At 31.9% G+C, this 12,161-nt stretch overlaps 1 protein-coding gene across 1 annotated transcript; it reads left to right on the forward strand.

Moving 5' to 3' along the window:
* The first annotated feature begins 1,553 nt into the window (after window positions 1-1,553).
* On the forward strand, window positions 1,554-6,487 carry LOC120076141 (serine/threonine-protein phosphatase 7 long form homolog). The gene is made up of 4 exons (XM_039029915.1): window positions 1,554-1,676; window positions 2,134-2,227; window positions 2,347-2,737; window positions 6,331-6,487. The coding sequence occupies exons 1-4, from the start codon at window positions 1,554-1,556 to the stop codon at window positions 6,485-6,487; spliced, it is 765 nt and encodes a 254-aa protein (XP_038885843.1).
* The last annotated feature ends 5,674 nt before the right edge of the window (window positions 6,488-12,161 follow it).

A 12,161-nucleotide genomic window follows, 5' to 3' on the forward strand; every position in this document is an offset into this window, starting at 1 on the left:
AAATTTAATGAAAATAGAATAATATTTCATTAAGAAAATCTAATATATATATATCTTTTTAAAATAATTAAACAATGGATTAATCGAATAGATCTGTCTAAGCCCAACCCAAGATTGATCCCAACTTTGGTTATTTGTTTTTGACAATAATTTGTTTTTCATAATTTTCATCTTTCATAGCTAAACTTTTAAGTTTTTAGCTAAATTCTAAAAAAAAATCCAATTTTTTATTATTTATTTATATAGTTTTTAAATTTTGATTTCATTTTCAAAACATGCCTAAAAGGTAAATAATAAATAAAGAAATCAATAAGTAGAAATTATGTTATAAGCTTAATTTTTCAAAATCAAAATCAAAAATAAAAAAATTATGACTTCGTTTGCTAAATATTTGTTTTTTTTATTATTTTTAGTTTTTGAACTTTGTTTTTGTTTTCTCACAATTTATTACACATAGCATTCATATTTTCTAAGTAAAACATTTGAATTCTCAGAGACTTTTTCATAAACAAAAATAAGTTTTTAAAAACTAATTTTTCTAATTTTTAAATTTTGATTTTGATTTAAAAAACACTCACTAAAATATAGACAACAAAAAATAGAAGTCAATAGATGAAAATTGTATTTATATGCTTTAATTAATTTTCAAAAAGCAAATAGTTACCAAACGTAACCTAAATGATTATTAAACAAATATTTGATTTATTTTAATTCAAGCTTTTTTTTAAATAATATTATTTTAATAATTATTAACAAAAATAGGGTTGGGTGGAAAATATTGACAAAAAATATGTTTTTAAATCGTGTACCCGATACACGATTATATTTAAATCATGTACTCAATACACGATTAGAACTAAATCGTGTACCTGGTACACGAGTCCTTGTGATCTGGCATGCACAGACTGCCAATATCGCAGTCATGCAACGTTGACCAAGGTAATCATGGATATCCACGATTACTCTAAGTCGTGTATCGGGTACACGACTTAGTGGTCCCTTAAATGCCGCAGCCCCTTCCTCTTCCCCCCATCCGAGACATTTTTCTCCTTTCTTCCTCCCCACTATCGCCAGTCGCCAAATCCGTCGTCGTCCATCATCTGCACGATTACCTTTTTCTCCTCTCTTGTTGTTGTTGCCGTGAGTCGATCTACCACTCGTTGTCTCCAATCTTTATCGTCGTCTGCCTTAGATAAAGTTTTTTCTTTATTTTGTTTTCCAAAATATGCATATGTTTAGAAAAATGAAGATTACTTTATATATCTATCATTTTGTTTTCATTTGGGCTGATTTAAATGTATGATTCATGGATATACTATTTTGTTTTTATTTGGTCTGATTTAAATGTATAGTTTATGGATCTTAGATTTGGGTTGATTTAAATGTATAATCTTTAGATCTTATATGTTGAATTTAGAAGTTGGATTTTGTTGGGCTATTTGTTGGGTTGATTTAAGAAAATATTTGGATTTCTTAAAAAGGAAGAAATAATTTTTTTTTTCGTATTAACATTTTTTTTGTTAACTATAATAGTTGAAAAAATCATAATAAATATGTCGATGTGTCCAAAAGATTTAGTCATTCTTGAACTTGGAAATGATGGAGACAGTGATATTGATGTTGAAATTGATGAATTATTAGGAAACGATAGAAGTGGGGAACATGATCTTGAGTTGGTACCCTTAGATATGTTTGGGGAAATTACTAATTCAACATGTGAATGAGTGTCAACTTTGGAGGAAAGGAGTATATATATAGATAATTCTAGTTTAATAAAGAAATGAATGTTATTTAATACTAAAGAAGATTTGCTATAAAAAAATATTGTGTGACAGAACACAATGAGATTATTGTTGTGGAATCAAATCAAGATATTTAGTATGTGAGATGGAAAAAGTGGAAGGATGGTTGTGATTGGAGGGTACGGGCATGTCGGCGTAAAACTCATAGGATATTCGAAATCACCAAACTTGAAGGGGAACACTCATGTTTGTATTCAGAATTGACATAGGATCATTCACAGTTTGATTCAAATTTTATGAGTATCTAAATCCAAAATTTGGTTAAAGCTGATCCTGGGGTACCTGTATTATTCTCTATGTTGAACAGACTGGTTTTCTTGGGGTTGCATAGATCGGATTTATCCAACTTGATTGGCACCTCACTACTGCTTTAGTTGAGTGTTGTAGACCAGAAACCCACACATTTCACCTGCCTTGTGGGGAATGTACAATTACGTTCTAGGATATTGCAATTCAGTTTGGGTTACGAGTGGACGGAGAACCATTGACAGGTTTATTACAATATGATTGAAAGAATGTGACAAGCTCTTAGGTGTTCTACCAGATGATTTGAAAGGCTCAAGATTGAGTATCATGTGGTTGGCGTCCCAGTTTCCAGAATTACCTCTCGATGCCAACGACATTAGTGTACGTAGGTATGCACGAGCATACATTATGCAACTTATTGGAGGACTTTTGTTCACTGACAAGTCAAGCACTCTAGTACATCTTATGTTACTCCCTCTACTGTTTGATTTCGAGTATGCTGGTATGTACTCTTGGGGTGGTGACTGTCTTGCATGGCTTTATAGAGAACTTTGTTGGGCTACCAATGCACAAGCTTTGGAAATAGCGGGGCCACTCATACTACTACAAGTATGGGTTTATGATAGATTTCAAATTATAGCACCACAAGTCCAGTTACAGGCCTTAGGTCATCGTCCACTTAGTTCCAAGTATTATTTCATTTATATATTTATTTTCTTATCATTTTATGTAAGAATATAAATTAATTGTACTTTTTTATAATTTTAGATGAAATGTGTATTAGCTGCCTCTGAACAGTCAACAAATATGTTGCTAGTATACCGAAAAATATTTGACAAACTGATGCACAATCAAGTAACAAATGTATATATAAATAAATATTTAAAACATTTTGGGTGTATAATTATCTTTTTTTTTTTTTTTTTGTCAGATTAATGGGACGTCATATACACAAGATATTTAGTCATCATTACCTGATTACTGTCGTGATGGTGAAGACATCTGGTTGACCGTTAGCCTTCTTATATGCTTCTACATAGTAGAGTGGCATCATCCAGATCTTGTGTTGAGACAGTTCGGTCTACGACAAACTATATCTTCGTTGTGCTATACACTCCCAGCACTACACCAGATTGATTTGAGAGGTAAGCACGACCAAGACTGACATCAAATTCACGCGGAATATATATCCTACTGGCATGCACAACATGATTATTATGCATAGGGAGAAATAACAAATAGGCTAACTTTATTAGATGTCTACTTTCCCTAATATGATTCAATCACGAGGCAATTTATCACACATGACAACGCTTACTATTACTGCATGGTAAGAGATTTAAAATCAGACATTTCCCAAATATATGATATGAATATTGTTTAATATTTAATTTTTTCACCGTACAAAATAATTTTATCGGAGATGTACAACAATATTTAGTACAACATAATTTACAGTTGGGTTCAATGTGTCACCAAACATTGGTCAACATAGAAAGTATTATTCAATAAACAAGACAACTCAATGTTGCTGACACTGATCGAAGGCGCATTCTTCGTAGACGACAATGACAACAGAGTGAAACTAATTTAGAGGCACACAAAAACAAACCTCATGTGGGGTAAGGGTCAGGGGTCGTCTTTAAATTTCATGTAAACTTCTATTTTCAAATTAAAAAACTAATTGTACATCTTCTTTAGTATCATGAGTTTTTTTTTTTTTTTTAATATGAGTGCATAATAATTATGTTTTTATTGCAGATTAAATAATAATTAAGTTTAATAATGAAGGAATTTGTTAGTTAATGTTTGAAAAAAAAAACACTTAAATCGATATTAAAAAAGAAAAGAAAGGAAAAGAAAAAAAATCGTAGACTGGGTCCATGATTATGGTAATCGTGGAACCGGTCTACGAGTCCCTCTTCTACCAACTGGGCCGATGTGGTACTGACTAGATTAAATGTTAATCGTGTATCCCGTACACGATTTTCTTCATATCAAAACTATCCTATTTTTGTCAATAATTTCAATTCCCACCTATTTTTAAAAATTATTTCCCATATATCCTTTTTTTTTGTCATTAATTTGAAAATCCACAATATTTTTTAATTTAACCCTTAATTCAACAGTAGCAACGAAGTGCTTCAAAACTCCGACAAAAATATTACTTAATTTATTGGGTTAGACCCAAATTGACACAAGACATGATACTAAAGTTGATTCAAATCTCAAACTTTTACCGCTGTCTTGGGTTAAGCGCGACAATTCAACCCTTTGTCGATAGGTACACCCCACCACACCATTCTTCTAGTAACTCTTTTTGTCCTTTTGGGGTTGACCTGATTATCCTCTAATATGCTTCATATCATTTTTTTTTTTCACCTTTTGAAAAGACTTCATATCAATTTTTTAAAATTTATAATGAAGTTAGATTAAATGGTGCTTCAATCATCATTCCTTCTTTGTCGTTTCAAGGTTGACTCAATTTCATTTTTTGCTTCTAGAAATTCTTTTGAACATTGTTTGAATTTGCAGTGAAGTGACCTGCCTGTGATATCATGGATTTTACTTTGAATCGGTCTTCAATTAATGTACCACTTTTACTTCAATCTTATATTGTGCTACATCAATTATTACTGACCACATTTTGCCAAATTATAGCATATGCAAAGACATAACAATTCCACAAATAGGTATTTCACTCTCTCCTGCTTCTTTAACCAAATTTGGTTTAGAAGAGTTTAATTATAGTATCTCTAGTCACTAGAGTTATAATTAAGTTCTAGATTTATTATTTATATAATATAGGTTTGCATATAGCTTAGGTTTAAAATACTTTGCCCAAAAAAAAAAAAAAACAAAAAGTTAGGTTTATGAATGACATATTAGTAAAATACTCACTAGAACACAATTATTCCTTCTAGTTCGATAGAGAGGTGCATATACTTCAACCAATTTCTTAGACATTCGTTTGATAACTATTTGATTTTTAATTTTTAATTTTTGGAGTTGAAAATGTTTGGTTATAGAAATGATGAAATAATTGTATGTAAATGAGTATAAATTTCAAAAACCGAAAATCAAGTAAAATAGTTATAGAAAAAACAATCTATATAGACAACATTTTCATATGTGAGAGGTCAAAGTTTATATATATATATACACACACACGAGATGAATAGGAAAAGCCAATATATGCATATGCATATTAAAAGTTGTATTTCTATTTTTGTCTTTCTTAATGACCGATAATTATTTGATGTTTTATTTTTACTTTTTGAAAATTACATAGGTTTTCTCACGTTCTTTTACTATGATTTTCGTCTTTGTTCAAGGAAAAAAAATAAATTTATATGCTAATAATAATAATAATAATTAATAACTATTTTTTTAGCTTTTCAAAACTGTTCATAGTGGTGATCGATTAGGGTAAAATCGCAATTAAGGTAGATTGAGAATAATAATAATGAAGAAAAAGAATTGAAATAATGACACATAATGATTTATGTAGAAAACCCTTAAACAATTAAGGTAAAACCACATACAATAATAGAAGAATTCGACTATATAAAATAGGAGTTACAAACTTTTTTTCATATGGAGGACTATCAAACTCTTTAATAAGAAGAAACTCTCTCTATTTTTTTCTCTCACATACTTTACTTGTTGGAGATTTTGGGATGATTTGGCAATTATAGGTTCCCACCTATTTTCAGCTTAAAGAAACTTGGTCTTCAAATAAATCTAATGACTCTAAATTGTCTTTGATAAATGTGAAGGATCCAATGACGTCAATTTGTTAGACAGAATGCTGACTTGGAGAAGTCAAAGACTCAAAGAGTGCCACGTCAAGGCAAAGATGTCATATCTGATACAAGAGTCACAAAGATAAAGAGGGAAATATGTTTGTTACGATTCCCTCATAACTGAATTCATCTTGTGATTATTCCTTCGTTGGCCAGCTGTCTTTTCATTTTTTGTATCAATTTTGTATTATTTTATCTATTGTTATTTGAAACCCTAGAGGGGTAATTGTATATAAATTGACATTGTCTGCCTCATCTTGAATACAGCAAGAAATACTTGATTAGTCTCTAAACTTGATTTGGTATAAGAGCTTTCAATGACTAACGTCACCTCCACCGGAGCATCAGGCAAGACATCAGAAGTGGCAAAATTTTCTACTCTTCCATTGAATCAACTTCTTAACCAAATCATAAGTGAAGCTGGAACAAGAGAACTTTATGTTGTGGAAAACTCTGGCTCTTTTAATCTTGTGCAGCTACAAGCTAGAAGGTCATCTATCAAGTAGTAAGCCTTGCCCTCCCATGTATGTTCCCATCCCTAGTGTTCGATTTGCTGAGACTAGAGCTACAATGTCTAGCTTTATTATGGGAGAGGTGTGTAGATCTATTGGTGAACAAGTTATCAACCCTTAATTTGAAGCGAGTCATAATTGATTAGTTCTTATTAGGATGGTTATACAACTCTATGGCATTAGAGGTAGTAGTGTAATTAATGGGCAATGAGGATGCTAAACGATTGTGGGATGCTATCCCCAAATAGCAGGTGTTCCGTAAACCGTCAACTTAAGTACTTCCAACCTTAGACAAGATTTTAGCTCAGTTGAGTTTGTGACCAACGTTTTACAAGATAATGACTTATTTTAACTATTAAAACAAGTTGTTATTTGTTAACCCTAAGTGAACGTGCATCTTAACTTTGTTATGGATTTTAAATGTCTAATTCATTTTATAAAACTTTATAAAATATAGACATGTTATCAATCCACAACATTCATCAAGCATTTCACAATTTAATATAACATGTTATATTAAACATGAAACCCTAACACATGCATACTATATATTATAACCATTTATAACATACGTTCAATGCATGTTACATGCTTCCTATGGGATTTTAAATCTACATGACATACTGTATGCATACAAGATTTATTTAATTATAACATACGTTCATAATGCATAAATAATTAAACACACTGATATGGACTAGTTTTGGCATCCTAAGCAAGCAAACAGCCTAAAATATTACAATAATAATTAAAAATAGTCTCCAAAAGCCTCTAGGCTTCATGAACCGACCTGAACTGAACCCGAACCATCCAGATAGGACCTCCAGGGCTCCAAAATGGGCTGAACCGGCCATTCTTGACTTGAACCAACTGAATCAATCCACTTTAACCATCGGTCCATTCGCGCGCACTGTCTGGGCTGGGATGAACAACGTTGCAACGCTTCATCCCAGCGTTGCAACGCCATCGAAATTTGCTTAATTTTTTGGACTGGCTGAAGAACAGCCTTGCAACACTACAAGGGCAACATTGCCACACTATAAGGCATAAGTTTCACCTTTAAGTTTCTTCTACTGAGCTTTCTTCGAACTTTCTTCAAATACAACCTAATTGCAGCTCTATTGACTTTAACAAATTTACAAACACTTAATCACACATTATGGCCCATAAAAAAAATCAATTACAACAATTAACACTGAATTAAAGAGGAATCTAATGCCAAAACTGAACCATATCAGCACCCATTTTTATATAATCTATAAAAAAACACTCACCATGCTAAAATTAACGTGATTTGAGTGCTTAAATCTACTCTGATACAAATTGATGGTGTTGACATTCACATGCGGAAGCAATTAGGATCTTAAGCACTCTAATTCCATCAATTTAAGCAAACAAGCAAACATGTTCAATAAGAGAAATAGAGTTTTGAAGTTATACCTTTAAAGAACTCCATAAATCATCAAATCTAACTCGAATCTTCACTCCAATCTTTGAAGACAACCACTTGATCTTCCTTACTATACTCTAGGACTTTAAATTGGAAGCTGGATTCTAAAGCGAGGTTAAATTTTGGTAGAATTGGAGAGAAAAACCGGTCTTTTGATTTAAATGTTGAAGAACCCTTCAACAAAAAATTAAAAAAAATCCAATTTGCATGTCACTCAATCTTAGACAATTGAACTGAATTTTGTTCAACTTCATCATGCAAATCTGATTGCATGACATCTTGGCACCAAATATGTCAAGCTATAGTGGGAATTCTATGTTAAAAGTGGGAAAAACCAACAGGTACCTATAGTGGGAATTCTGTGTTAAAAGTGGGAAAACCCAACTATGAAATTTATTTTCAAATTTTTAATTGATTAAAATCATTTTTATTTAATTTTCAATAAAATCCAATTTTAATTTAATTTTGAAAAAAATCAAATTAAAAACAAAAATGATTTAAATCTTTGAATTTTCCAAAAATTCAAAAATTCAATTTTAAATAAAATTAATTCTAATAATTAATTTTAAATAAAATTTATTTAAATAATTTAATATCCAATATTAAATTATTAATATACCAATTTCACAATCATGAATCCTTATTCATGTAATTAAACTAAATTTAAATATTATCTAATTCTCCGATTTTGTTTAATTCGATAATTAAACGTGTAATTATATCATATATAATTACTGATTCTCTTAACTAAAAATTGAACATTTCAAATTCTCTCATCATGTTATTGTAAGGTTTAATCCATTTGTGAGCTAGTAAGGTGACTTAATGGACCTACAGATCATGAGCTTCAACAATCCAAGATTAATTGGCTAAACTACTTAAATCGAATTAATCAACTTTCGTTAACTACTGGGTCACTCCACCAAAGCCAGTAGTTTCACTCCCCTCACTATTGACATATTTTTGTCTACTTGATTTAACCATAATTAGTAAGTAAATCCTTCACATGTTGTTCGTAATAACGGCTAGGTCAAAAGCCGTTTTACCCCCGAGATTACATCTTGTTCCTTAAGTCCCATTGATTCTCTAATGAACAATTGGTTTATGATCCAATCATCAAACTGAATCCCTCTCAGGTTAATGAGAGAGTGGGACCCTTGTTCAAGCTCGGAGTCAGTACTTAAGGGAACAACCTCTCTACTATCCCTAAAAGCGAGTATGAGTGAATTCCATCTTGCATCCTATGTCCCCAGCTATCTACCCGGCCTTACTCTTGAAATGGGAGGCTTATTGAGCCGGTGCTGTTGGACCAATCCTTACCCATGCAAATCTAAGGATAATCCCGAATAAACAAGCATTCATAGTTAGCTCAAGATTAAGGTCAAGTTACCTACGCCATTACTTTGAAATAGTCAGTCTTAAACAATAAATAGCGTTATAAAGTAAGAGTGACTTATTTCTCGGTCCAGTTTTATATAAACTCTTTGCATAGGACGCCTGTACTCACATGTCTACACATGAACGATTCAGGATCACATCGTTTGTACTAAATACAAAATGGACTACATCTAATAGTGTTTACAGAATAAGGTATCTAATCTTATCCGTTAGATCATTTTGGCTATCTATTCAAACTTGATCCATTCTTATGGCTCCACATAAAGTCTAAGTATTCATGTAATAGCCATGGATCTTAGTTTATTGGATTTAGTTTTTACAAGTGTAATTTATATATTCAATAACAGTTTTATTGAATAAACCTCAATAACCACTTCATTGCAAATAAAATATGTTTAATTTTACAAATTGCGAGCTTTAGGATATACAACCTGTTAGAGTTAGAAAACAAGCAGTAGAAGAAAAATGAATCATTAAGCATTCTAATTCATTAATTTTGGCTTTGAATTAAGCATGCTCATAAACTAACAAGAGGGTTTCATTATATACCTTTGAAGAAACACTTGAATCACGATTCCAGCTGTAAATCTTCTCCAAATCAGCTTGTGAACCACCACAAGGCCTTCCCTACTATCCTCTTGGTACCTTGGATTGAGTTGTGGGACTCAAAATAAGCTTGGACTAAAGGAATATGGGGAGGAGGTCACTGGTTTCAACAAAAAAATTGAAGAACAATTTCTTTAGCTTTTCTTTTCAATTTAGCAATTGTCTCTCTTATTTCTCAGTCCAATCTTCTTTATCTATTGGATGACTATCATGCAAACACCATTGTTGCATGTATTGTAGCTCATGCTTGGAAGATTTATTGAATTTGAAAATGGAAAATGAGTGAGCTTCTTTTTTAGAATTTGGTTGAGAATTCTGAAGTGGATTGTGAGTAAGCTTCTTGGAAAATTAGTGGAAAAATCCAACTTTTTGGATTTTTTCAATTTTTTTTTTTCAATCTTTCAATTTTCTTTTCTTTTTAATTCAATTTTGATTTTCAAAATCAATTTCCAAAATCAATTTCTTTTCAAAAATAAATATTTTGTTATTAATTTTATAAAATTAATTCAATTATTAATTTATCTAATAAAATTAATATTAATTAATTAATTAAACAATTTAATTAATTCTAATTTATCACCAATTCCACTATCATGAATCCATATTCATGAATTTAATATTTAAATCATATCTCAATATTAATTGCTTCTCCAATTTCGTTTAATTCCAAAACTAAACGCGTAATTATATGATATATAATTACTAATTCCCTTAATTCGAATTTAAACGTTTCAAATCAACTTATCACGCTACTCTAAGGCTAATCCATTTGTGAGCTAGTAGGGGGACCTCGTGAAGCTACAGATCATGGGCTCCAACGATCTGAGATTAATTGGCTAAACTCTTTACACCAAATTAACCTCTATTCATTAACTATTGGATCACTCTATTGAAGCCCAAAGTTACACTCCCCTCATTGTAGATATATTATATCCACTCGATATAACCATGATGTTGGGGATGATGCCCTAAACTCCCGTGCCTTGTAGTTTATAAACATAGTTTTGAACAAACGCTTGTGATGTATAATATATGATATATTTTTTTTTCACTTTTGTCTATGAACATTGGATGTTTTATTTGCTTTACCACAAACCAATAAACTAAGTGTTGGGATTGGTATCCTAATTCTCCCGGAGTCTCGTTGTTTTGTAAAGATACACATTGTTCAATGAATAAAATAAGTGTTATTTAATTCTGGCATTTAGTCATATCTGATAAACAAATCTCCTTGGTTATTTTATGTGAACTTAAGCATGTATATGTGATATACAAGTGGATCATGCCTTAAGTCATAACCTAAATAGGTCTGTAATATAAGGATTTAGGTGGGATACATGATCCTAGTGACACTACGGATACGGCCCACTTTGTAGAGGTTTGTAAGTGTTGTAAACTACTACAGATGGTAGATCCTGACCATTCATGTGGAGACCTGGAGCGGGAGTGTCCTATACAAAGAGTTTGTATAAGACCTGAACCACGAGATGACTAGACTCTATATATAACGCTATTGATACTAGAGACTTACATCTCACTTAAACGACCATAAGTGACACGACCTCAATTCTGAGTGTCTTGGGAACTCTTACTTTTGAAGGCGGTCCTTTGATTAGTATGGGTGAGAGTGGCCAGATTGTCAACTCAACATACCTACCTTTGTGGGCACTTGTCTGATCTAGGAGTTGGGAACTCAATCCACAATATGGAATTCACTCCTTTCCCGAAGCAGGGATAAGTAGAGAGATTGCTCCTTTAAGGGCTGATTCCGGGGCTTGAACATAGTGTCCACAACTTCTCTTTGGAAGAGAAGACTCAATCATAGTAGGACTATGACTTATGTTTATTAGAGGGATCAGTGGTACTTAAGGAGACAGATGTAACTACAGGGCATAATGGTTATTGGCCCAGCTGTACTTATGAGCGATCTGTGAAGGGTTTTCGCACTGTTGATTGGTTAAGATGAACACATAATATATTTGTGGTAAGAAGAGTTCAGCTGTCAGTCTTTAGTAGAGTGTCTGGCAATTAACGAATGGTGGATCCCGTGACTAATGAGTTAATCAGTTATTTACGTACCGTTGGAGCTTCGAGCTATAAGTCCATGAGGTCCCCATGGTAGCTCAATGGATTTAGTTGAGGATCAGTTCTTGGTGTTGATTTGAAATGTTCTAATTGACAAGAGGTATTTTGATTATATATGATATAACCGGTTTGATGTATGAGATACATCTAGTGGAGGATTGATGTAAATGAGATTTACATTAAGTACCATGGAATAGAAAAAAAAAACATTTGGTTTATATGTTTCATGAGATGAAATATTAAAACTATAGGTTAT

The sequence above is a fragment of the Benincasa hispida genome, chromosome 4 (assembly GCF_009727055.1).
Source record: "Benincasa hispida cultivar B227 chromosome 4, ASM972705v1, whole genome shotgun sequence".
NCBI lineage: Eukaryota > Viridiplantae > Streptophyta > Magnoliopsida > Cucurbitales > Cucurbitaceae > Benincasa > Benincasa hispida.